Consider the following 27,951-nt stretch of genomic DNA (forward strand, 5'->3'; position numbering starts at 1 on the left):
TTGCGCTATCTGTTGTGACTGCTGGGCGACCACCGTGGTGAGGTCGGCGACAACTGGCAGTGGAACTTCAGCGGGATCCATGGCCGGATCTACTGTCACGATTCGGCTGGCAAGAGGTGGATCCTCTGTGCCAGAGAGGGATTGGCGTGGACCGTGCTAGTGGACCGGTTCTAAGTTACTACTGGTTTTCACCAGAGCCCGCCGCAAAGCGGGATGGTCTTGCAGCGGCGATAGTAACCAGGTCGTATCCACTAGCAACGGCTCAACCTCTCTGACTGCTGAAGATAGGCGCGGTACAAGGGAGTAGACAAGAGCAAGGTCGGACGTAGCAGAAGGTCGGGGCAGGCAGCAAGGATCGTAGTCAGGGGCAACGGCAGGAGGTCTGGAACACAGGCTAGGAACACACAAGGAAACGCTTTCACTGGCACGATGGCAACAAGATCCGGCGAGGGAGTGCAGGGGAAGTGAGGTATACATAGGGAGTGCACAGGTGAACACACTAATTAGAACAACTGCGCCAATCAGGGGCGCAGTGGCCCTTTAAATCGCAGAGACCCGGCGCGCGCGCGCCCTAGGGAGCGGGGCCGCGCGCGCCGGGACAGGACCGACGGAGAGCGAGTCAGGTACGGGAGCCGGGGTGCGCATCGCGAGTGGGCGCCACCCGCATCGCGAATCGCATCCCGGCTGGAGGCGGTATCGCAGCGCACCCGGTCAGTGGATCTGACCGGGGCGCTGCAGTAGCGAGGATGTTGCGAGCGCTCCGGGGAGGAGCGGGGACCCGGAGCGCTCGGCGTAACACTCTACAAGTTCCTGTGGAGCATACAGCGGCTGAACTGGAAGAATGAAGATTTTTTTTTTTAAATAAAAGCAATTTACAAATCTGTTTAACTTTCTGGCACGAATTGATTTGTAAAAAATTGTTTTCCACCGGAGTACCCCTTTAAAGTGCAGGCATCTGAACTTTTAAATCTTGCAAAAAAACAGTAAAGGCTCAGAAATCAATTAAATGTAACACTCCTAGACTATGTTCGGACTATTAAACTCAATGGACCTGGCACTGGTAGGTAGATAATCTCCACATTAGGTAGATGCCCCTGAGTTTGAGTGAACACATAATTAAGCATTGGTGACAACTATGATGTCTAACTATGATATTTATATATGTTCTGGGCCATAGTCATGTGAGATTGTGTCAAGGAAATAGGGGTTAAAAAAATCAGCCTATGGGAAAGTACAGTTATTTGACTGAATATAATAACTTTGCAGACCTTGTCGTGTGACATTCTATGTCTAAGATCAACAACGTAACGCCCTGAGTTTTCCGTCACAAGAGAAACTTACCAAGCTGGAAAAGTTGTTGGCAACAGAAGAGCAGTGGTGAAGGTTTAGTATCGAGGTATTGTACATCAGTCCTCAGGATTACCGCACAGATACAGCATGGAGACGTGTGAGTACATCTGGATATTTATCTTATACTAGTACTTTATAACAGTCATAAGTACATACCTATGGCATATACAGGGGTCCCTCAACATACGATGGTAATCCGTTCCAAATGGACCATCGTTTGTTGAAACCATCGTATGTTGAGGGATCCGTGCAATGTAAAGTATAGGACAGTGGTCTCCAACCTGCGGACCTCCAGATGTCATCTGGAGGTCCGCAGGTTGAAGACCACTGGTAGAGGAAGTTGTACTCACCTGTCCCCGCCGCTCCGGACCGTCACCGCTGCCCTCGATGTCGCCCTCCATCACTCGCCACGTCCCCGGGGTGTCCCTGACGCTCCGGCAAGGCCTCTGCTTCCCCGGCGTCTTCACTCTCCGTCGCCGCGATCACGTTGCTACGCACGCCGCTCCTATTGGATGACAGGACGGCGTGCGCAGCAACGTGATGACGACGATGGAGAGTGCCAACGATGCAGGGGATTCTGAAGAGGACGCGCCGGAGCCCCGAGGACAGGTAAGTGATCGTCAGCGGACCACACGGGGCACCGTAAACGGCTATCCGGTGGCAGTTGAAGCAGTCTGCGCTGCCGGATAGCCGTTTATGCGATGGCCCAGACATACAAAAGCATCGTATGTTGATGCTGCCTTCGTGAGAGGCCATCGTATGTTGAAATGATCGTATGTTGGGGCCATCGTAGGTCGGGGGGGGGGGGGGGGAGGGGGGTCACTATTGTTTTGGACATTACATATGTTCAGCTTTCTTTTATGGATATGTGAGAAAGGTTTCAAAAATATAAGATAGGGATTTGTTTGTTGAATTTCTCACGCTAAGAAAAACTGCTTGTAACACGGAGTGAACATTGTTGTCTCTTTATATCAAATCAGAGACAAACACAACACCCGAAGCAAACAGTTCCCTATATCTCAGCTTCATGGACCCTGTGAGTGTAATATAGAGAAGTAGAATATTAAGGTTAGAGGCATTCACTCCTGGATTTATTATAGTAAAAAATAATATTCCAGTTTACCACTGCAGATGACTCTTATATTGAGTGGATCTTTTGTGCAAGTGCTGCGCTGAGTTTTATACAAATAAAAAACTACATGATTCAGCACATAAATGTCTCTTAGGGTACTTTCACATGTACAGGATCTGCTGCATATTTTCGCTAAATATTTTTGCAGCAGATTTTGCTACCCATTGACTTCAATGGGTTGCAAAATCAGTTGCAGAAAATATGCAGCAGTTCTTGTATGGGTGAAAGTACCCTAAAGGTGTATGCTCGCATACAGTATATTGCGCATATTTGATGCGCAGGATTTGAAGTTGCAGATTTTATGCTGAAAAACTCAATATAAACTAAATGACTTAACACAGCTTCAAATCTTGCACTTCAAATATGCTCAGTATACCGTACGTGTGAATACACCTTTAAGGGTACATTCCAACGTGGGTATTTTTATTACAGATCTGCTGCACATTTGTCGCTGCTGATTTTGCTGCCCATTGACTTCAATGGGTAGGAAAATCTGATACAGCGAATCTGCAGCAGATCTGCAGCAGAAAATACACACGTGTGAACGTACGCTAAAAGTGAATCTTCCTTTATTAGAGTTTATAAAAAGGTAGCAACAATAAGGACATGAATCTCCTACAGATTGGATTTGATGCGTTTTGATGCGGTTCTTCTTATTCATAAATCTTTATAACTAAGACGTACAGTGTCGAAACACGACAAATCTTATGACAATGGATAGGTCTTCTAGAAATTTAGTCCACACTATGCATAGAACAGCCCTGGTTGGACTTGATGGACGTATGTCTTTTTTCAACCATACTAACTATGTAACTATGTAACAGCACCAGAAACTCTGCATATCCACAACTGACCTGCAGTGGGGATTTTAAATCTGCAACATGTCGATTTATGCTGCAGAAATACTGGATTAAGCACAAATTTCCCTACTAGCTTGGAAGTAAAAATCTCCATTGAGGGTATATTCACACGTACTATATATGCAGCAGATTTTCTGTTGCTAAATGTATGTTCACACTACAGTATCTCTGAATGGAGACAAGAATGAATGTATGAATATATTTGGATATGCATTGCTGACAATGGTGACGGCACATGTCCGAGCAGTCTGCCTGCTGTGCACGCACTGTCCGCCCGAAATTTTCCAGCCATATGTTCCGTAGTGTCAACAAACCCTATGGCTGGGTTCACAAAGCATAACATTTTAAGTATATATTTTTTTGTTACATGCGGCAAAATGTAATACCTGCTGAACATTTTATGCCGTATGAACCAAGCCTGTCAATGATAAAATCTGCAGAAGAAAATCTGCAACATGTGTAGAAAGTTGGAACATACCCTGTGTCTGCAGTTGTAGCAGATTTTGTTGAAGAAATGCTGCAGATCAAAATACTCAGCTACATATATACATTGTTTTTGTTTTTCAAACATTAACATAGTCAACCCAAAAATACAAAAATACACATCTTATTACATTACACATCTAGAAATCTTTAATGATCACCCCTGATCCATAAACCATATAGGTTCCATATCTGCATATTTTGAGCATCCGATTATATATACAGTGCTATAAAATGTATTTGCTCCTTTCCTTAATTCCTTTTTTTTTTTTTTTTTTTTTTTGCTTATTTGTCACACTTACGGTAAATGTTTAAATCATCAAACACATTACACATAATCGTACACAAAGATAACCCAAGTAAACTCAAAGACTCATTGCCACAAATCACAGATTGGACTCAGAGACGTTTTATAGCGGAATATTCTGCTTCAGGAAACATTCCTTAAAGGGGTATTCCACTGCCCCAGCATTCAGAACATTATGCTCCAAATGCTGGGTGCGGGCTGCGGGGGGGTCGTGATGTCACAGGCATTCCCCCTCGTGACATTAGGCCATATCCCCTCAATGCAAGTCTATAGAAGGGGGCGTGGCAGCCACCACACCCCATCCCATAGACTTGCATTGAGGGGAGCGTGGCGCGACACTGAAAGGGGTGTGGCTGTGACATCACGACCCCTGCAGTCCGCAGCAATAGGTCAGAATAAACTGTTCCTAACACTGGGGCAGTGGAGTACCCCTTTAAAATAAATAAAGAAGATAAATAAAGGAGAATTTATAAATTGCATAAGCTTTTACATTTCAAGTAGATGGGACTATTATTGTTATCTGCTTGGTTAAAGGGGTACTCCACTGGAAAACATTTTCTTTTAAATCAACTGGTGGCAGAAAGTCAAACAGATTTGTAAATGACTTCTATTTAAAAATCTTAATCCTTCCAGTACCAGTATAATACACAGGAAGTTTGAATTTCCTTTCTGTCTCTGCTGACACCTCTGTCCATTTTAGGAACTGTCCGGAGCAGGAGAAAATCCCCATAGCAAACCTCTCCTGCTCTGGACAGTTCCTGACATGAACAGATGTGTCAACAGAGAGCATTTGTGGAAAGGAAGGCAGAAAGGAAATTCAAAAAGAAAATAACTTCCTGTGTATTATACAGCAGCTGATAAGTACTGGAAGGATTGGGATTTTTTAAATAGAAGTAATTTACAAATCCGTGACTTTCTGTCACCAGTTGATTTAAAAGAACATGTTTTCCAATGGAAAGAAAACATGGCCCCAACAAGAAAGCCCTCAACGGATGCCATATATTATTATATATACTGATGCCGACTAACCATAATATTTATTTCCGCTATTAGGTAGGCATTGTACTTTGTCTTCTAGGTGTTGGTCTTGAATTTCATACATACCGATACCAACAATGTCACTTCAGGCTCTTCAACCTGCATTGTCTCCAAGACTGTGTGCATTATGTTCTCATAACAGAATACAATATAAATTGCTAAGCCAAAGCATTAACTCCTTGGGGACCAAGCCCATTTTGACCCTAAGGACCAGAGCATTTTTATGCAATTCTGACCACTGTCACTTTAAGCATTAATAACTCTGGGATGCTTGTACTTATGAATTTGATTCAGAGATTGTTTTTTTCGTGACATATTCTACTTTATGTTGGTGATAAATTTTTGTCCATACTTGTATAATTTCTTAAAAAATTTCATGAAAAATTGAAAATTTTGCCTTTTTATAACTCTTCTCTCTGCTTGTAAAAAAAATAGACATTCCAAATAAATTATTTAATGATTCACATATACAATATGTCTACTTTATGTCGGCATCATAAAATTGACAAGTTTTTACTTTTGGAAGACATCAGAGGGCTTCAAAGTTCAGCAGCAATTTTAAAATTTTAAAATTTTTCAAGTACATTTCAAAATCTGAATTTTTCAGAGACCAGTTCAGTTTTGAAGTGAATTTGAGGGTGTTTATGTTAGAAATACCCCATAATAGACCCAATTATGAAAACTGCACCCCTCAACTTTTTCAAAATGACATTCAGAAAGTTTGTTAACCCCTTAGGTGTTTCACAGGAATAGCGGCAAATTGGAAGCGAAAATTCAAAATCTTCATTTTTTACACTAACATGTTCTTGTAGACCCAAATTTTTTATTTTTACAAGGGGTAAAAGGAGAAAAAGCCCACCAAAATATGTAACCTAATTTCTCTCGAGTAAGGAAATACCTCATATGTGGATGTCAAGGGCTCTGTGGGCGCAGTAGAGGGCTCAGAAGTGAAGGAGCGACAATGGGATTTTGGAGAGTGAATTTTGCTGAAATGGTTTTTGGGGGGCATGTCGCATTTAGGCAGCCCCTATGGTGCCAGAACCGCAAAAACACCCCCCATGGTATACTATTTGGGCTATTGTTTTGGACATTACATATGTTCAGCTTTCTTTTATGGATATGTGAGAAAGGTTTCAAAAATATAAGATAGGGATTTGTTTGTTGAATTTCTCACGCTAAGAAAAACTGCTTGTAACACGGAGTGAACATTGTTGTCTCTTTATATCAAATCAGAGACAAACACAACACCCGAAGCAAACAGTTCCCTATATCTCAGCTTCATGGACCCTGTGAGTGTAATATAGAGAAGTAGAATATTAAGGTTAGAGGCATTCACTCCTGGATTTATTATAGTAAAAAATAATATTCCAGTTTACCACTGCAGATGACTCTTATATTGAGTGGATCTTTTGTGCAAGTGCTGCGCTGAGTTTTATACAAATAAAAAACTACATGATTCAGCACATAAATGTCTCTTAGGGTACTTTCACATGTACAGGATCTGCTGCATATTTTCGCTAAATATTTTTGCAGCAGATTTTGCTACCCATTGACTTCAATGGGTTGCAAAATCAGTTGCAGAAAATATGCAGCAGTTCTTGTATGGGTGAAAGTACCCTAAAGGTGTATGCTCGCATACAGTATATTGCGCATATTTGATGCGCAGGATTTGAAGTTGCAGATTTTATGCTGAAAAACTCAATATAAACTAAATGACTTAACACAGCTTCAAATCTTGCACTTCAAATATGCTCAGTATACCGTACGTGTGAATACACCTTTAAGGGTACATTCCAACGTGGGTATTTTTATTACAGATCTGCTGCACATTTGTCGCTGCTGATTTTGCTGCCCATTGACTTCAATGGGTAGGAAAATCTGATACAGCGAATCTGCAGCAGATCTGCAGCAGAAAATACACACGTGTGAACGTACGCTAAAAGTGAATCTTCCTTTATTAGAGTTTATAAAAAGGTAGCAACAATAAGGACATGAATCTCCTACAGATTGGATTTGATGCGTTTTGATGCGGTTCTTCTTATTCATAAATCTTTATAACTAAGACGTACAGTGTCGAAACACGACAAATCTTATGACAATGGATAGGTCTTCTAGAAATTTAGTCCACACTATGCATAGAACAGCCCTGGTTGGACTTGATGGACGTATGTCTTTTTTCAACCATACTAACTATGTAACTATGTAACAGCACCAGAAACTCTGCATATCCACAACTGACCTGCAGTGGGGATTTTAAATCTGCAACATGTCGATTTATGCTGCAGAAATACTGGATTAAGCACAAATTTCCCTACTAGCTTGGAAGTAAAAATCTCCATTGAGGGTATATTCACACGTACTATATATGCAGCAGATTTTCTGTTGCTAAATGTATGTTCACACTACAGTATCTCTGAATGGAGACAAGAATGAATGTATGAATATATTTGGATATGCATTGCTGACAATGGTGACGGCACATGTCCGAGCAGTCTGCCTGCTGTGCACGCACTGTCCGCCCGAAATTTTCCAGCCATATGTTCCGTAGTGTCAACAAACCCTATGGCTGGGTTCACAAAGCATAACATTTTAAGTATATATTTTTTTGTTACATGCGGCAAAATGTAATACCTGCTGAACATTTTATGCCGTATGAACCAAGCCTGTCAATGATAAAATCTGCAGAAGAAAATCTGCAACATGTGTAGAAAGTTGGAACATACCCTGTGTCTGCAGTTGTAGCAGATTTTGTTGAAGAAATGCTGCAGATCAAAATACTCAGCTACATATATACATTGTTTTTGTTTTTCAAACATTAACATAGTCAACCCAAAAATACAAAAATACACATCTTATTACATTACACATCTAGAAATCTTTAATGATCACCCCTGATCCATAAACCATATAGGTTCCATATCTGCATATTTTGAGCATCCGATTATATATACAGTGCTATAAAATGTATTTGCTCCTTTCCTTAATTCCTTTTTTTTTTTTTTTTTTTTTTTGCTTATTTGTCACACTTACGGTAAATGTTTAAATCATCAAACACATTACACATAATCGTACACAAAGATAACCCAAGTAAACTCAAAGACTCATTGCCACAAATCACAGATTGGACTCAGAGACGTTTTATAGCGGAATATTCTGCTTCAGGAAACATTCCTTAAAGGGGTATTCCACTGCCCCAGCATTCAGAACATTATGCTCCAAATGCTGGGTGCGGGCTGCGGGGGGGTCGTGATGTCACAGGCATTCCCCCTCGTGACATTAGGCCATATCCCCTCAATGCAAGTCTATAGAAGGGGGCGTGGCAGCCACCACACCCCATCCCATAGACTTGCATTGAGGGGAGCGTGGCGCGACACTGAAAGGGGTGTGGCTGTGACATCACGACCCCTGCAGTCCGCAGCAATAGGTCAGAATAAACTGTTCCTAACACTGGGGCAGTGGAGTACCCCTTTAAAATAAATAAAGAAGATAAATAAAGGAGAATTTATAAATTGCATAAGCTTTTACATTTCAAGTAGATGGGACTATTATTGTTATCTGCTTGGTTAAAGGGGTACTCCACTGGAAAACATTTTCTTTTAAATCAACTGGTGGCAGAAAGTCAAACAGATTTGTAAATGACTTCTATTTAAAAATCTTAATCCTTCCAGTACCAGTATAATACACAGGAAGTTTGAATTTCCTTTCTGTCTCTGCTGACACCTCTGTCCATTTTAGGAACTGTCCGGAGCAGGAGAAAATCCCCATAGCAAACCTCTCCTGCTCTGGACAGTTCCTGACATGAACAGATGTGTCAACAGAGAGCATTTGTGGAAAGGAAGGCAGAAAGGAAATTCAAAAAGAAAATAACTTCCTGTGTATTATACAGCAGCTGATAAGTACTGGAAGGATTGGGATTTTTTAAATAGAAGTAATTTACAAATCCGTGACTTTCTGTCACCAGTTGATTTAAAAGAACATGTTTTCCAATGGAAAGAAAACATGGCCCCAACAAGAAAGCCCTCAACGGATGCCATATATTATTATATATACTGATGCCGACTAACCATAATATTTATTTCCGCTATTAGGTAGGCATTGTACTTTGTCTTCTAGGTGTTGGTCTTGAATTTCATACATACCGATACCAACAATGTCACTTCAGGCTCTTCAACCTGCATTGTCTCCAAGACTGTGTGCATTATGTTCTCATAACAGAATACAATATAAATTGCTAAGCCAAAGCATTAACTCCTTGGGGACCAAGCCCATTTTGACCCTAAGGACCAGAGCATTTTTATGCAATTCTGACCACTGTCACTTTAAGCATTAATAACTCTGGGATGCTTGTACTTATGAATTTGATTCAGAGATTGTTTTTTTCGTGACATATTCTACTTTATGTTGGTGATAAATTTTTGTCCATACTTGTATAATTTCTTAAAAAATTTCATGAAAAATTGAAAATTTTGCCTTTTTATAACTCTTCTCTCTGCTTGTAAAAAAAATAGACATTCCAAATAAATTATTTAATGATTCACATATACAATATGTCTACTTTATGTCGGCATCATAAAATTGACAAGTTTTTACTTTTGGAAGACATCAGAGGGCTTCAAAGTTCAGCAGCAATTTTAAAATTTTAAAATTTTTCAAGTACATTTCAAAATCTGAATTTTTCAGAGACCAGTTCAGTTTTGAAGTGAATTTGAGGGTGTTTATGTTAGAAATACCCCATAATAGACCCAATTATGAAAACTGCACCCCTCAACTTTTTCAAAATGACATTCAGAAAGTTTGTTAACCCCTTAGGTGTTTCACAGGAATAGCGGCAAATTGGAAGCGAAAATTCAAAATCTTCATTTTTTACACTAACATGTTCTTGTAGACCCAAATTTTTTATTTTTACAAGGGGTAAAAGGAGAAAAAGCCCACCAAAATATGTAACCTAATTTCTCTCGAGTAAGGAAATACCTCATATGTGGATGTCAAGGGCTCTGTGGGCGCAGTAGAGGGCTCAGAAGTGAAGGAGCGACAATGGGATTTTGGAGAGTGAATTTTGCTGAAATGGTTTTTGGGGGGCATGTCGCATTTAGGCAGCCCCTATGGTGCCAGAACCGCAAAAACACCCCCCATGGTATACTATTTGGGAACCTACACCCCTTAAGGAACGTAACAAGGGGTCCAGTGAGCCTCAACACTCCACAGGTGTTTGACGACTTTGGGTTGAAGTTGGACGTGAACATGAATTTTTTTTTTACTAAAATACTGATATTACCCCAAATTTTTCATTTTCACAAGGGGTAATAGGTGAAATTCAATTAAAAAAGAAAATAACTTCCTGTGGATCATAACAGCAGCTGATAAGTACTGTAAGGATAAAACATTTTTTTAATAGAGATAATTTACAAATCTGTTTAACTTTTTGGTACCAGTTGATTTAAAAAAGTGGAGTATCTTTTAAGGCCAAAATGGGCTGTGTCCTTAAGGGGTTAAATTTCCCAACTGGATCCGGCAGCCGTATAGCACAATTATGGTGTGAATGCACCCTTAGATTGTTTCAATGAAGTAGATGGTAAAGTTATTTGCAGATGGAAAGTAAAGTTAGTTCACTAAATTTAATAATTTGGCAGATCTTCATAGGTGACATTATTTGTCTAAAACAAAAGTGTAACCTCCTGAGTTTTTCGTCATAAGAGGCAATGACTCAGCGAGAAAAGATGTTGCCAACATAACACAAGACAACACAAGAGCAGAGGTGAAGGTTTAGTATCGAGGTATTGTACATCAGTCCTCAGGATTACTGCACAGATACAGTACGGAGACGTGTGAGTACATCTGGATATTTGTGTTTTACTAGAACTTTATAATAGCAATAAGTATATGTCTATGGCGTATATTGTTTTGCATGTTAAATACCTTCAGCTCCAAGAATTTGAGATATATGTTTGGTGAATTTCTTACTACACTGCGAGGCTAGAATTCCACTGAGATTTTTCATGCAAAAATGCAGATAAAAACACCCATTTTTCACACCATTTTTTCTGTGAAAAAACGCCAGATGTTAGCTGCAAGTTAATAGTGAACTGCAAAATGCCAGATCCACTTGGCATTTTTCATTTTGGCATTTTTTTATATCCTTTGGGTGTTTTTCAGCTCTTTTTGTGCTCAGAGGCTGGTTTTCAAAAACATCCTCAAATTCAGAGTATGGCAGGTTTTTTTCGGGAAAAGCACTCACGGTTAGATGATTCATATTTTCATATTTATTCAGATCTTTTCTGTAGTTTAAATCAGCTTGACAGATGGGATGTCGGCACACATCCAGTCTAGCAGAGGTCTTAACGCACTAGCTGGGAGCCATCAGGGTTATGACGTGACGTTTCGGGGGACCTCCCCCTTACTCATGCATACTAGGTCCTGGATATCCGAGGGAAGATATAGGAATCTCATACCTGGGTTTGCACTTAATTAGTGTCAGGTAATGGAGAATTTTTTTTTTCTATGTGTGTGTTATCCTATAGGACATACTAATTGTTAATATGGTATATTATATGTGAGATTTCCAATCTAATCTATGGATATTACATATTATTTCTTTACAAAAAAGCTTTATAACTGCAGACTTCATTTAAGCCTGATGCAGAAGTCGTTTCCATACAAGTAATCCAATAAGTCACCCTTTGCAAGAGATGCTAGCGGTTCGGAGTGTCATTCATCTCTGTGTGAACTTGTTCTAAAATTTGCCATCAGAGTTCGTTCACATTATGGTTTGCTTCTAAGAAGTGTCTCGCTACTGTGGTCTCACTATATTTAGTGGATTCTCCTACTGTTTTAGTTGTTAATGCTTTCCTGATATTATTTTTATGTTCTGCTATCCTTAATTACATTTTTTGACTAGTTTGACCGATGTAATATTTACCACACGGGCATTTCAGCATATAGATAGCTTGAAATTCTTCAATTCATATAACCATAAGGATGAGTTTGCGGCATGTTTTTCATGCAGTTTATTAGCGACGCGTTTCTGAGGTTAAAAAGGCTTCTGCCACCTCCTTCATCAGGCACAACATTAATGACATAGTTTATATACATTTAGGGTAATTACTTACTGAATGCTTCATCGTCGCTCTCCGCATTCCATCCGGTGCCCGGCTGCCCTCCATGTTTCCGGTGTGGTCACATGATTCGCGCTCCTCCGAGTGCGTTACATCCGGAATCCCTCAGGTCACCTGACCCGCCGTGCGTTCCACCGACGACACCTCCTGCAGCCGTGGAACGCATTGGGAAAATCAGGTTCCGGAAATGGGGCGCAGAGAACGACAAGTGTTACAAAAAAACATTTTTATCTACAATACATTTCTATTATACCCCTGTAGAATCCTCTAGATGACAAAAATGTTAAAACTATTTTTAAAAATATTAAAATAATAAATAAACGAGAGGCAGTGGGTGTATATTATTCTGTCTAGGTAAACCTGGTATGGGCTGCCAGACCGTCACATACACCCAGTGCCTCCATTAATATACTTGTTCTAAAATTTTATTCAAACCTTGAGGGATTAAGGTGTTAAAGAGGTGTTCCAGGATTTTTTTTTTATTTGACTATGCTACAGGAGCTGTAAAGTTAGTGTAATTCATAATATAGTGTCTGTACCTGTGTGTGACGGTTTTCTCACAATTCTTCTGTGATTTTCACTCCAATATTTATTTTTACCAGCATACAAAATGACTGTTGTCTCAGATTTTTCCCAGCTTGCAATGTGTCTGAGACCTGACTCTCTAGTCAGCTGATGACAGGGAGCCTGTCTGCTTCAATGGGTGGAGGGATCAATCTTCAACTAATGCAACAGCTGTAGGCACCCTGATTGAACCACACTGATTTGAATGGATGCAGCTCATTTATGTTTCAATGGGTGGGGTGGCTGATTTGTGGGAGGGAGGAAGATGGAATTGTGGGATTTGTAGTCAAAAAAAGAAAAGTTAAACAGGAAATACAAGTTCACAAAAAGCTAGCCACAGTATTATGGTAATCTCACAACATAGCCATTTAGCCCCAAGATAAGCGCAGATCCTTCCTAAGCATGTCTATTACTGCCTGCCAGTTACGTACTAAAATCACCTTATGGTGGAGAACCCCTTTAAGCCTAAATATCCAAAACATTTCTTTATTGCAGAGTATTTTGTAATTTTGGTTTCTGATTTTTTTCCAGTGGAGTCACTTTCATACCTTTGGGATCTTTTTGGTGATGGTGTAAGAAGTGACGTGATACACTATGTAATGTGTATCCATTTTTTATATTGGATCTATGTTTATTAATACGGATTCTTAAGCTGTTTATTGTCCTGCCAATATAACATAATCCACATGGACATTCTATCATATATATATTATATAATTGCTACTGCAATCTAAACGATCCTTTATGAGATTTTAGAACAAGTATATTAATGGAGGCACTGGGTGTATGTGACAGTCTGGCAGCCCATACCAGGTTTACCTAGACAGAATCATATACACCCACTGCCTCTCATTTATTTATTATTTTAAATGTAAATTATTTAAAAATTTTTGTCATCTAGATGATTCTACAGGGGTGTAATAGAAATGTATTGTAGATAAAAATGTTTTTTGTAACACTTGCCGTTCTCTGCTTGCCATTTCCGGGACCTGATTTTCCCAATGCGTTCCACAGCTGCAGGAGGTGACGTCTGTGGAATGCACGGCGGGTCAGGTGACCTGACGGATTCCGGATGTTACGCGCTCGGAGGAGCGCAAATCATGTGACCACACAGGAAACATGGAGGGAAGCCGGGCACTGGATGGAGCACGGAGAGCGACGGTGAAGCATTACCCTAAATGTATATAAACCATGTCAATGTAATTAATGTTGTGACTGATGAAGGAGGTGGCGGAAGCCGTTTTAACCTCAGAAACGCGTCGCTAATAAACTACATGAAAAATGTGCCGCAAACTCATCCTTATGGTTATATGAATTGAAGAATTTCAAGCTAGACTACACGCCATCTTGGAGGGGGGATTGTGAATTTATTTTACATCCCCCCCAACGTTGAGTAAGTTAAAGCCTCCTTCTTATAGCACTTGTCTCCTTTATTTTTATCGATGTCCTCTTGAGCGCTGGTTACTTTTATTTACCTTTGAGATGCCATGTGAACGCTCTTAAGGTGGTCAATGATACCGCAGAAAGAGGAATTGCTCTGATAAAAAAGTTTAACGAATCGGTCAGGGACAAACAGCAAAAACAATTCTTGTTGAGTGGGGTCGGGCATCACATACAAGTCCTCACCGAGCGAACAAAAGAATAGATTGCATCATTCAAAGTTGATTAATATAACACATGTTATTATATTATACTACCTATTAATCTTAGTGTCTAGTTTTAATATTTTAAGTTTGTGATTTCTAGTTTTCCCAATAAAAGTAGTTAAAGGAGTACTCTGGTGCAGAGTATTCCTTTCCCACGTCCTGCCCGGGCTGCAAAAAAAATGAAAATGAACCATCTCTCACCTTCCTGGGTTCCTGCGGAGCGTCACTACAGCTGATCGGTCCTCCGGTCCATCCTCTTCATACTTCCGTGTGTAACGAAGCATCACATGGTGCTCAGCCTATTATGGGCCGAGGCAGAACATCGCGGCGGCCGGCGATAGGCTGAGCGCCCTGTGACGCTTCGTTACACCCGGAAGTATGAAGAGGATGGACCGGAGGACCGATCAGCTGTAGTGGCGCTCCGCGAGAACCCAGGAAGGTGAGAGATGGTTTATTTTCATTTATTTTGCAGCCCGGGCAGGACGGAGCAGGAATACTCTGCACCAGAGTACTCCTCTAACATTGAAAAATCATATTTTTTGCTTACTTTTACAAAACTGATCAAAGTGTGCAACCTCTAAATATTATCCAATCTTCTTGAAATTTGGCATATATATCTTTTACATCACTGAGACTCAGGGCATAAGTCTGCAAAAATGTAAACTTTTATTTTTTTGCCTTACAAAATGAAACACCCTTCTGAATATGCTGTATACCGTTTAAAGGGGCTATAGGAGCAGGGAGTCCTGTCAGTATAGTGACAGGAGTCCCGGCTCCTGTATAGTAAATACGGGTACACTATGCCCCCCTGTATACTACGGCCGGGGGAGGTGAGTAGTGATGCTATACATCACTCCTCATCTCCTTACACTCTGTGGACCAAGCGCTCAGCATCCGACCCACAAAGTGGTACCCAGAAGGCAGTGAGAAAACTGCCACAGGGGACAAATTTGGCTGTTTCTTATTAACTCATAGACCAACTAACGATGTGGTCCAAAAACACCCTTTTGAATTCCCACACCACTTAAAATACTGAACTTTATTAATAACTCCCACACCAAGTGATTTAAAAACACAGGATTGGCCCTACATTATCATAAATGTATATCATATTGTATTGTACAAGCCGCCACTTAGTGCGGTTATAATTCTGTCTTAAATGTACTGCCCCAGCGTCTGCAGTACACTAGGATCTATCTGTCTGTCCCCCTCGACAATTTCGCCACTACGTGGCTTTATCAAGAGGTCTGGGACTGAACGCTAAAATCGCGAGCATGGGTTGTTAAAACCTCGCCTGGTGACGTCACTGTAGGGATTGCTGGTTTGAACAACCAATCAAATAGCATTATTACTGGGTCGGCCAATACGCATGTCTCCCTGTATGGTGGGCACATTTTTCTGCCCTTCCTCTATCAGGGTTATTGGCCAATCAGGACATGCTAGTAGGAGGGCTCATTCTCTATTGGTTAGTTTGCCATCAAACAGAATGCACATCTAATCGTGCGCGAACACTTAGTGTATTTACTGACATGCCAACATTACTGCGCATGTCTGCGCGTTTTGAGGTGTGCAAAGACTTAGTTCATAGCGCCACTATCCACTGTGCATAACTCCCGCACGTATATTATCATATCGTGCTACCACGACTATGCATACCTGCGCACATCACGGTGCGCGAGGACTTAGTGCGTAGTGTCCTTAGGATTTGACTCAACTATATATATATATATATATATATATATATATATATATACACAGGTACAGGGTGGGTAAAGCTGCGCACACCAAGGTGCGCGAAAACTTTAAACACTCACAGCCTAGAGGTCTGTATAGGCTTTGTAAACAAGGCATAAGATCAAGTAATCCTTTTCTTTACTCTTATAAGCAGTTCTCCCACCATGAATATATATCATATATAATTTCATTGTAACCCATATATGTCCCATCTAACACTATCTAAACCTACACTTGGGACATACTTAGTATGTATTGTTAATTAATAACAGTTGACTATGATTGGATCATTTAAATGTGTAGGATTTGTGCAACCTTTTTTCTATTTTTATATATGTATTTATGTTTTTAGATTTTTTACATTAATATTATTAATTATATTTTTATTTCTTGTTATTTTTATTTTCATTATCTTTTATTTGTTATTTGATCTTTGCTTATTTTCTTATATTAGTATCATATCAAAAAACGTATAAACAATATCTCCGCTCGTGGTGGGAAATAGCGAGCTTAGATACGTACTCCCAGCAGCAGATAGTATATAGAGGCTTTAGGATTAACATTTTTCCTAACTCCCATCAGGACGACCCTGAGTTTATACAAGGGTGGCATAAATTGCTTACAGCCAACTCATTACGTATGTTGGATTTTTTATTGGTTTATGAAAAACAGGCTTTCGGACGTATTAATACACAATTAGAAGGCCAGGTAGAACAAATACAGGAATTCAAAAATCATCCTGAATTCCTGAATCTAGAACAAAAACCTCAGAAACATATAGAGAGTTTTCAATCTGAAATTAAGGAGAAAAAACATAAGAAATATATCAGAGATAAGAGGGATTTTGAATCAGGTCAGATATATACTAAGAAAGGTGGTAATAAACCATATAATCAATATACTGACATCTCTGAGTCTGAAGTCTCTGAATCAGACGATCCGAGCACCCTAAATAATCCTAGATATAATAACAACTTTGGAAAACCCAAATATGAGCCTGAAAAAAAGATATAACCAGAGGAGTCCTTATAATTCCACACAAAATACCGCCAGTTCCAACTACGGTCAATTCCAACAAGTCCCAACTCAGACAACATGGGGAAATTTGCAGGCAGGGCCCCAGAGAATGGAAGGGAGCATGCCTGCAGAAACACCTATGACGGTATCCTCTACTTTATCTGCTGTACATTCGGCTACCCTTAATAACGGGAACACCAATGCCCCAGATATCGGGCAATATGAACGCAGGCAATGCACCTATACCCCCTTATCGGGCCCATTAACACAGAACCCAAGAATGGGTACTCCCGCCCCTCCCTTGACTGGAAATGCACAAATACCTTTTTTAGGAGGAGGTATCCAGCTAAGGGACAGAGACAAATGGGCATACCCAGGACAACAGAAGTAGCAATGGGAGGGTTGGATGAAGGGACCCAAGCAGAAATGCAAATTTGTAATCTCTCCTCAGTAGAACTAACTATAGATCAACAAACTGTCCTGAAAAGAGGCCTTTCCTTTACACCTGCACCCATGTATGATGCATTTACATGGACTAAAGATATAAACCTCTTTGCTCGCAAGTTAGCACTTTACAAGATGCACAAAAACTTATCAAGGAGTACAAGTGGAATGGCTCAGAGAGACGAACAAGCGATTACTGAACTTTATGATTTATTGATGGAAAATGAAACTTGATTGAGGGAGGTTACTCCTCCATTTACCACCCTCAAACCCAAATCTAAGTTGACTTCACCCTTCAACCAGTATAAAAACATAGACATGTTCGTCGAAATAGTGAGCAGAGAACTAAAGAATTAAAACCTAGAAGAGGGAAATTCAGTTTAACAGTAGGTGAGGCCCATGCTCTAAAACAACTAGAGCAGAATGAGCCCTTTGTAATAAAGCCCTCCGATAAGGGGGGCAACATCGTCATAATGGATAGAAAAGACTACAAAGATATGGTGATGCGGTTACTGAGTGATCGAGATACATACGAGGAACTTCATACCAACCCCACAAATAGATTCCTCTAGGAATTGAAAATATTGTTGACTGAGGCTAAAAAAGATAATTTGATTTCAGAGGATGAATTTAAATACCTTCTTAATACGAAACCCACCCTAGCAACCATGTGTGATTTACCCAAGATACACAAAATGAAAGACCCAATACCAGGAAGACCGATCATCTCAGGAAATGATAACCTAACACAAGGGATTACTAATTACGTGGATCGCATCTTATCTCCCTTTGTCTCAACTCTTCCGTCTTTCCTGAAAGACACGAAAGACGTGGTCACTAGGCTACAGGAAATCTTTTCCTCCTCATGTACTGATTGCAAGCCTGGATGTAGAGGCGTTGTACACAAATATTAGACATGATTTAGGTTTAGAGGCGGTAGCTCACTTTTTAAACACAAGGGGAACACAATTCACCAAACACAATCACTTCGTATTATCACTATTAAAATTTCTTTTAACACACAATTATTTTTTATTTGATTGGCACTTTTATTTACAGAAGAAAGGCACAGCTATGGGCATGGCCTGTGCACCAAATTTTGCAAACCTTTTTCTTGGGTGGTGGGAAGATACTCTTGTTTTTTCTGACACTTTTTCTCTGTACACCGAGCACATTTTATTTTGGGGTAGGTTCATAGACAATGTGCTACTATTTTGGGACGGCACTATCACCTTATTTCACGATTTTGTAAAAGCACTTAATACTAACAATATAGGAATGCACTTCACATGTGAAATACACGAGCACTCAATCAATTTTTGGGATCTGAAGATTTCCTTGGAACTTGATGATAGCCTTAATACTGAGATATATAGAAAGCCTACTTCCACTAATAGCTTTCTAGAATGAAGGAGCTATCATCCATGCCCCTTGAAGAGAGGTATACCGGTGGGGCAATACCTCCGTGCAAAACGGAATTGTTTCAAATAGGAATCATTCCTGATAGAGAGCAGATTACTATATCATAGATTCAGAGCACGAGGTTATCCCAAAAAGGTGTTACACAGAGCCTTTGTGAGGGCACGTGATACCCCGAGAGAGATGCTACTTAATGAAAAAACAAGTCCAGAAGCGAAAAAACAAGTGCGATGCATTGGTACTTTTGACCAGAGTAATCATGAGGTAATGAACATTCTACAGAAATATTGGTCCTTATTACTAACATATGAAGATTTCAAGGAAGTTCTTACCCCTTACCCCTCGATAACATACAGAAGAGGAAAGAATATCAAAGAACATCTAGTTAAGAGCCTTTATGTAGAGGACCAAACTAACTCCTGGCTTAAGTCTACCACTACAGGCTTTTTCCCGTGTGGTAGTTGTAGCTTTTGCAAAATCATGCCCAAAAGGAAAGATTTTATCAATCCTGTAGATGGTAGGAAGTATGAGATAAGGGAATTTATAAATTGTCAAACTACTGGGGTAATTTATATTGCCCAATGTAGTTGCCCCAAAATTTATCTGGGCAAAACTATACAACATTTACGGAGAAGGGTCTCAAAGCATATTAGTGTGATAAACACAGGAGGCAACACCCCATTGGCGAGACATATTCTTGACCGTCAGAGGGGACGCCTCATGCCTAAGGTTCTGGGGTCTTGCAAGGCCCAGATTAGGACCAAGAGGTGGTAATTTGGATAGAAAACTGCTGTGTGAAGAATCCAAGTGGATTCACAGACTACAAAGTCTAAGTCCAAAAGGACTCAATGAAGGATTCAATTTTGTGGCATTTATCTAAATGGACAGAGGTATAATATAAATTAAATTAAGGAACTCACACAATCGCGAAGTTTAAATAAGAGGATATAGGCGGACATAAGGGATAGTGATTTATGTAAGAAGAGAGGTTAATTCTCTAGACAAGAGAAATTATGGATGCTAAATAATAACTTCCCCCCTTACTCAACTAAGGAATACAAGGTATAATACGATGATCAACAACAATATAAGTAGTGACACTTGCCTTTAAACAAAGTGTAGCAATATTCACTCCCAGACCAAAAATAATTTATTGATATATGTTATCATATGGTTTAGCCAAATGTGAGAAAAGAGGTGTAACCCATAAAATAAGTAATTATGGTAAACTGTTAATATTGATAATGATACTTACCCAATTGGAGACGAAAGACCACTGGAATTTAAGATCTGTAAAGCAAGAATAGTGCTGTTATACAGTATGGATACATTGACTGGTAAAAGAGTGGAAAAGGAAGAGGGATGTACTGGTTGCGAACCCTTAAAGGACAATTATGACCAACTAATATTACCAGTAATGATACTTACCCAAGTGGAAATGAGGGAGTATTGGACATCTAGATCTGTAAGGAAAAATCCATTAGTAGATAACATAAACATATTGACTGGTCAATTCTTATATATACAAAAATGATATGATACTAATATAAGAAAATAAGCAAAGATCAAATAAAAAATAAAGGATAAGAAGAAAATAATGAAAATAAAAATAACAAGAAATAAAAATATAATTAATAATATTAATGTAAAAAAAAATATAAAAAATATATAAAAACATAAATACATATATAAAACTAGAAAAAAGGTTGCACAAATCCTACACAATTAAATGATCCAATAATAGTCAACTGTTATTAATTAACAATACATACTAAGTATGTCCCAAGTTTAGGTTTAGATAGTGTTAGATGGGACATATATAGGTTACAATTAAATTATATATGATATATATTCATGGTGGGAGAACTGCTTATAAGAGTAAAGAAAATAATTACTTGAATTTATGCCTTGTATACAAAGCCTATACAGACCTCTAGGCTGTGAGTGTTTAAAGTTTTTGCGCACCTTGGTGTGTGCAGCTTTACCCACCTTGTACTTGTGTATATATATATAGTTGAATATATGTGCCCATTATACAGGGAGACATGCGTATTGGCCGACCCAGTAATAATGATTGATTGGTTGTTCAAACCAGCAATCCCTACAGTGACGTCACCAGGCGAGGTTTTAAGAACCAATCCTCGCGATTTTGGCGTTCAGTCCCAGACCTCTTGATAAAGCCACGTAGTGGCGAAACTGTCAAGGGGGACTTGAGCTTATTCAAGTTTTTAATAACAGGATAGCCAGACAGATCCTAGCATACTGCAGACGCTTAAGACAGAATTATAACCGCACTAAGTGGCGGCTTGTACAATACAATATGATATACATTCATGATAATGTAGGGCCAATCCTGTGTTTTTAAATCACTTGGTGTGTGAGTTATTAATAAAGTTCAGTATTTTAAGTGGTGTGGGAATTCAAAAGGGTGTTTTTGGACCACATTTTTAGTTGGTCTATGAGTTAATAAGGAATTAAATTAACCCTCCACACACTGGTCTCGCTGGTGTGTCAATTGCAAAATTTGGCTCTTTCCACACACCAGGAAAAATGCCAGAAAAAATGCCGAAATGCAGGAAAAAGCTGTGGCAGTTTTTCTGGTGTTTTTGCTGGTGGGATAAAACCTCAGTGGAATCCTAGCCTTAATGGGGTACTCCAGTGGAAAACACAGTGAACAGTGGTCCCTCAAGTTACAATATTAATTGGTTCCAGGACAACCATTGTATGTTGAAACTATTGTAAGTTGAGCCCATAACTTTATGGAAACCTGGTAATTGGTTCGGAAGCCACCAAAATGTCATCCAAAAATAGGAAAAAGTGAGGATTAAACAAAAATAAGTTGATAACTAATACAGATAAAGCAAATCTTTACATATAAAAGTAAGGAAAAGCTACTGGAAGCTGTAAATCACTGTCTATGTAGAGGACAGGAGCTTCTTCAGGGTCCTATACAGTACACACAATGTCCTAAAAAAGTAACATGGAGCCACCCTGTAGTACAGAACATGTAATACCTCCCTGTACTGTAGAGAGGCGCTACCAGACACCAGTCAGTGCATACACTTCAGTAATACAGGGGATTTGCCAGTAAAATGCCCATTCTGATTGGTCAGTTTTGTATGTTGAGTCTGGTTTCAAGTTACAATGGTCCAGAAAAGACCATTGCATGTTGAGTGATCACTGTACTAGTGACTATATATACTAGTGATGAACATTTACTCTTTTCATAGACCCAGAAGTGTTGTCTGCTGCGCTTAAAAGTCCTGCACGAAAAAAGTATGCATTCGAGAAATGGATAGAATGTGCATGTGTTTAGTAAAATTATTATGACTTACTATAAAGTTTTTCAAATAAGCTGGTATGTGCGCATAGCTGTACACCTTCTTTGAATTAAAATTGTTTATTGGATTTAAAATAATTGTGGAAATTAATCGTACTGACTCCAACATTAGTTCCTATATTTCTCAGGAGGCCATTGGTCAGCCTGCTGGGTGTGGTTAAGGGGTTAAATTTGTAAGTTCTTTTAAGAAAATAATATTTTTTTTTCAAAGAAACACAATGCTATTTACTTCTATGCAATGGAAGACATATAGTGATGATGCTAAAGGTAGAGAAACATGAAAATCCAGTTTAGTTACTCTTGTGCTGTCCATACACTAAACTGCTTAGTAATACCTACAACAACTATGAAATGGTATATGTATTTTCTATTCTAGCTTCCAAAAAGAAAACCTCAGTATTATTCCTTCTTCAGACTTACACTATGTACACTGTCACGATTCGGCTTACGGGTTGTGGATCCGCTGTGTCAGCGAGGGATTGGCGTGGACCGTGCTAGTGGACCGGTTCTAAGAGGCTACTGGTTTTCACCAGAGCCCGCCGCAAAGCGGGATGGTCTTGCTGCGGCAGTAGCAACCAGGTCGTATCCACTAGCAACGGCTCAACCTCGCTGACTGCTGAGAAGGCGTGGGACAGAAGGACTAGGCAGAGGCAAGGTCAGACGTAGCAGAAGGTCGGGGGCAGGCGGCAAGGTTCGTAGTCAGGATGGATAGCAGAAGTTCAGGTACACAGGCTTAGGACACACTAAACGCTTTCACTGGCACAAGGCAACAAGATCCGGCAAGGGAGTGCAAGGGAGGAGATCAGATATAGCCAGGGAGCAGATGGAAGCCAATTAAGCTAATTGGGCCAGGCACCAATCATTGGTGCACTGGCCCTTTAAGTCTCAGAGAGCTGGCGCGCGCGCGCCCTAGAGAGCGGAGCCGCGCGCGCCAGCACATGACAGCAGGGGACCGGGACGGGTAAGTGACCTGGGATGCGATTCGCGAGCGGGCGCGTCCCGCTGTGCGAATCGCATCCCCAACGGCCATGACAGTGCAGCGCTCCCGGTCAGCGGGACTGACCGGGGCGCTGCAGGGAGAAAGACGCCGTGAGCGCTCCGGGGAGGAGCGGGGACCCGGAGCGCTAGGCGTAACAGTACCCCCCCCCTTAGGTCTCCCCTTTTTTTTGTCCGGTAACTGCCTTCCCCGGGAATGAGGACACCGGGAAAGAATGGAGGGCTTCCTCAACGGGAGGCAGTACAGCAGGAGTTGGAATGGGGAGGGAGGGCAGAGGGTGAAGTTTGGCACGGGGCAGGGAGACACAAGGACGGGAGCCATGAGGGGACACAGAGGCTTGCCTGATGGGACTGGGAGGGGGGGAGAGGCACTTCCTGTGGCAGGCAGAGTCCCAGTTCTTGATCTCCCCGGTGGTCCAATCAAGGGTGGGGGAATGAAGCCGGAGCCATGGCAGACCGAGGAGGACCTCAGAGGTACAGTTGGGGAGAATGAAGAACTCAATCCTTTCGTGGTGGGGTCCAATAGACATCAGGAGGGGTTCTGTGCGGAAATGCACGGTGCAATCCAATCTGGCTCCGTTGACCGCGGAAATGTAGAGCGGCTTGACGAGACGGGTCACCGGGATGCGGAATTTATTAACAAAGGACTCCAAAATAAAATTCCCAGAGGCACCAGAGTCCAAGCAGGCCACGGCTGAGAAGGAGGAGTTGGCTGAAGAAGAAATCCGCACGGGCACCGTGAGACGTGGAGGAGAAGACTTGGAACCAAGAGACGCCACACCGACGTGAGCTGGGTGCGTGCGTGCGTTTCCCAGACGTGGAGGACGGATAGGGCAATCCACCAAGAAATGCTCGGTACTGGCACAGTAAAGACAGAGATTTTCTTCCCTACGGCGATTCCTCTCTTCCTGGGTCAGGCGAGACCTATCCACTTGCATGGCCTCCTCGGCGGGAGGCCCAGGCGTAGATTGCAACGGATACTGTGGGAGAGGTGCCCAGAGATCTAAGTCTTTTTCCTGGCGGAGCTCTTGGTGTCGCTCAGAAAAACGCATGTCAATGCGGGTAGCCAAATGGATGAGTTCTTGCAGGTTGGCAGGAATCTCTCGTGCGGCCAGCACATCCTTGATGCGACTGGATAGGCCTTTTTTAAAGGTCGCGCAGAGAGACTCGTTATTCCATGATAACTCGGAAGCAAGAGTACGAAATTGGATGGCGTACTCGCCCACTGAAGAATTACCCTGGACCAGGTTCAACAGGGCAGTCTCGGCAGAAGAAGCTCGGGCTGGCTCCTCGAAGACACTCCGGACTTCAGCGAAGAAGGCCTGGACTGTGGCTGTGGCAGGATCATTGCGGTCCCAGAGCGGTGTGGCCCAAGACAAGGCCTTTCCTGAAAGAAGGCTTACTACAAACGCCACCTTAGACCGTTCTGCAGGAAACAATTCCGACAACATCTCCATATGCAGGGAACACTGAGACAAAAATCCACGGCAGAGTTTAGAGTCCCCATCAAATTTGTCCGGCAGGGACAAGCGGAGGCTAGGAGCGGCCACTCGCTGCGGAGGAGGTGCAGGAGCTGGCGGAGGAGATGGTTGCTGCTGTAGCAGAGGCAGAAGTTGCTGTAACGTGGCGGTCAACTGCGACAGCTGCTGTCCTTGTTGGGCAATTTGCTGCGATTGCTGAGCGACCACCGTGGTAAGGTCAGCGAGACTTGGCAGCGGCACCTCAGCGGGATCCATGGCCGGATCTACTGTCACGATTCGGCTTACGGGTTGTGGATCCGCTGTGTCAGCGAGGGATTGGCGTGGACCGTGCTAGTGGACCGGTTCTAAGAGGCTACTGGTTTTCACCAGAGCCCGCCGCAAAGCGGGATGGTCTTGCTGCGGCAGTAGCAACCAGGTCGTATCCACTAGCAACGGCTCAACCTCGCTGACTGCTGAGAAGGCGTGGGACAGAAGGACTAGGCAGAGGCAAGGTCAGACGTAGCAGAAGGTCGGGGGCAGGCGGCAAGGTTCGTAGTCAGGATGGATAGCAGAAGTTCAGGTACACAGGCTTAGGACACACTAAACGCTTTCACTGGCACAAGGCAACAAGATCCGGCAAGGGAGTGCAAGGGAGGAGATCAGATATAGCCAGGGAGCAGATGGAAGCCAATTAAGCTAATTGGGCCAGGCACCAATCATTGGTGCACTGGCCCTTTAAGTCTCAGAGAGCTGGCGCGCGCGCGCCCTAGAGAGCGGAGCCGCGCGCGCGAGCACATGACAGCAGGGGACCGGGACGGGTAAGTGACCTGGGATGCGATTCGCGAGCGGGCGCGTCCCGCTGTGCGAATCGCATCCCCAACGGCCATGACAGTGCAGCGCTCCCGGTCAGCGGGACTGACCGGGGCGCTGCAGGGAGAAAGACGCCGTGAGCGCTCCGGGGAGGAGCGGGGACCGGGAGCGCTAGGCGTAACATACACATACACATTTGTAAAGCTTGCGATTTTCTTTCCTTTATGTAAGCGCCCTGTAGAACTTTTGCATGTATATGTAATGCTATTACAATTGTTGATGATTTTCGTTTCTGTTATACACCAATCATCATAAACTATGTTATACATTTACTGTACAGGTTGTTAACCCCTTAAGGACTCAGGGTTTTTCCACTTTCGTTTTTTCCTCCTCACCTTCTAAAAATCATAACGCTTTCAGTTTTCAACCTACAGACCTTTATGAAGGCTTGTCTTATGCGCTACCAATTTTAATTTGTAATGACATCAGTCATTTCACCACAAAATCTATGGCGAAACAAAAAAAAATTATTTGTGGGACAAAATTGAAAAAACAAACAAACAAAAAAAACGCCATTTTGTAATTTATAGCGGCTTCCGTTTCAATGTAGAGCACTTTTTGGGTAAAATTTACACCTTATCTTTATTCTGTAGGTCCATATAGTTACAAGGATACCCAATTTATGTAGGTTTTATTTTACTATACTACTTAAAGGGTACCAATCAGCACATTTTAGCATGGCAATGCGTTATATATGCTAAAATCATTATCCTCACCATCTCCTGGGGATGTTTGTGCCCCCAGGGATGGTGAAGATAATAAGTTAGAAAGTACCCCCTGTGCTGCCCGGAAAGTAGTCCCCTGGGCGGGGACTATCACTTACCAGCTCCGTTGGCTGCGGCCCCACCCTGACGACTTGATTGACGGCTCGCGTCACAGCTCTGCTCTGTCTGTTTAGGGGGCAGAGCGATGACGCGAACAGTCATTCAAGCCGTCGGGGTGGGGCCACGGCCGCAACAAATGGAACTGGTAAGTTAAAGTCCCCACCCAGGGGACTTCTTGCCGGGCAGCACAGGGGGTACTTTCTAACTTATTATCTTCACCATCCCTGGGGGCACAAACAGCTTAATAACTTAAAGCGCAGCTGCCATCATTTATTACCCCCCAGACTACCACAATGTTGTTACAGACGACCATATAGTGAGTCTAACCATACCTATCCTGCATTGACAGAGCAATTGTGTTTATGCGCTCTGTCAATGCAGGGTGGTGCCACGTGCACATCAGAGCCGGCAGGGAGGGACGCATGCGCTGTTGACCGCTGTGTCTTCCTACACAGTGGTCCTAGCGCTGAAAGAGAGGATAGGCGTGGCAGCGGCGGGTCTTTGCGAACCCCAAGCCACGCCTATAAAAGAGACACCTCTATAAAATGTATAAAATGCATTGCCAAGCATTAGATAAGCTAAAATGTGCTGGACATTTAAGCAAAAGACGATACCACATATGTTTATTTTTATTATGTTTACATATTTTTTATATGGAATTTGGGAAAAGGGGGGTGATTTTAACTTTTAGTATGGAAGGGGTTAATTCACATTTATTAACTTTTTTACACCATTTTTTAGTCCCTATAGCGGACTATTACATGCAATCTTCTGATTGCATACACTGTTCAATGCCATGCCATAGCATTGATCAGTGTAATGTGTGTTCGATTGCTCCAGCAAGCTGAGGCTGGCTTTAGTAGCCTAGCAACAACCGAACGGCGAGGAGGCAGGTAAGAGCCCTCCTGCTATCCTCTTAGCTGTCCGGGATGCCGCAATTTCACTGCGGCAGTCCCGAACAGCCCGACTGAGCTGCCAGGATCAACTTTGATTGGCGCGTCTAAGGGGTTAATGCCATGCATCATCACGACTGTTAATGTCCACCATTATACACAGGGTCAGAACTTGTGAGCCCCCGTTATAACAGGGGAGTGGGCGCAGGGCGTACATGTACGCCCTGCATCCTTAAGGAGTTTTATTGTTGAGGACCGCAAAATGTGTCTATATTATTTTATTTTTTAGAACTTATATTTAATACATTAATGTCTCTGCCCTAACTGACGGATCCACAACTGCAAAAACGGTCCCTGCCTATCTACGTGCTAGGACTTCAGAGTCAAAATAACAAACTACAAAAATATTCAGTCACAGATCAGGTAATTGTCAGGAAAGACAAAAGGTATATAGGTAGGTTA

At 41.8% G+C, this 27,951-nt stretch overlaps 1 protein-coding gene across 6 annotated transcripts in view; it reads left to right on the top strand.

The window, feature by feature from the left end:
• The window catches only part of LOC130282860 (membrane-spanning 4-domains subfamily A member 4A-like), an 83,745-nt gene that overhangs the window by 20,095 nt on the left and 35,699 nt on the right, over window positions 1-27,951 (top strand). For 4 of the 6 annotated variants that reach the window (XM_056531731.1, XM_056531734.1, XM_056531733.1 and 1 more), the window contains one exon: window positions 1,267-1,447. The exons of 1 other annotated variant lie outside the window; for it this stretch is intronic. In XM_056531731.1, the coding sequence (XP_056387706.1) occupies window positions 1,438-1,447 (10 nt within the window). In that variant the 5' untranslated portion in view covers window positions 1,267-1,437. Of the gene's footprint in view, window positions 1-1,266; window positions 1,448-10,803; window positions 10,996-27,951 lie in introns of those variants that run through there. One more of the 6 variants, XM_056531736.1, reaches the window with a different exon arrangement.

The sequence above is a fragment of the Hyla sarda genome, chromosome 7 (genome assembly GCF_029499605.1).
Source record: "Hyla sarda isolate aHylSar1 chromosome 7, aHylSar1.hap1, whole genome shotgun sequence".
NCBI lineage: Eukaryota > Metazoa > Chordata > Amphibia > Anura > Hylidae > Hyla > Hyla sarda.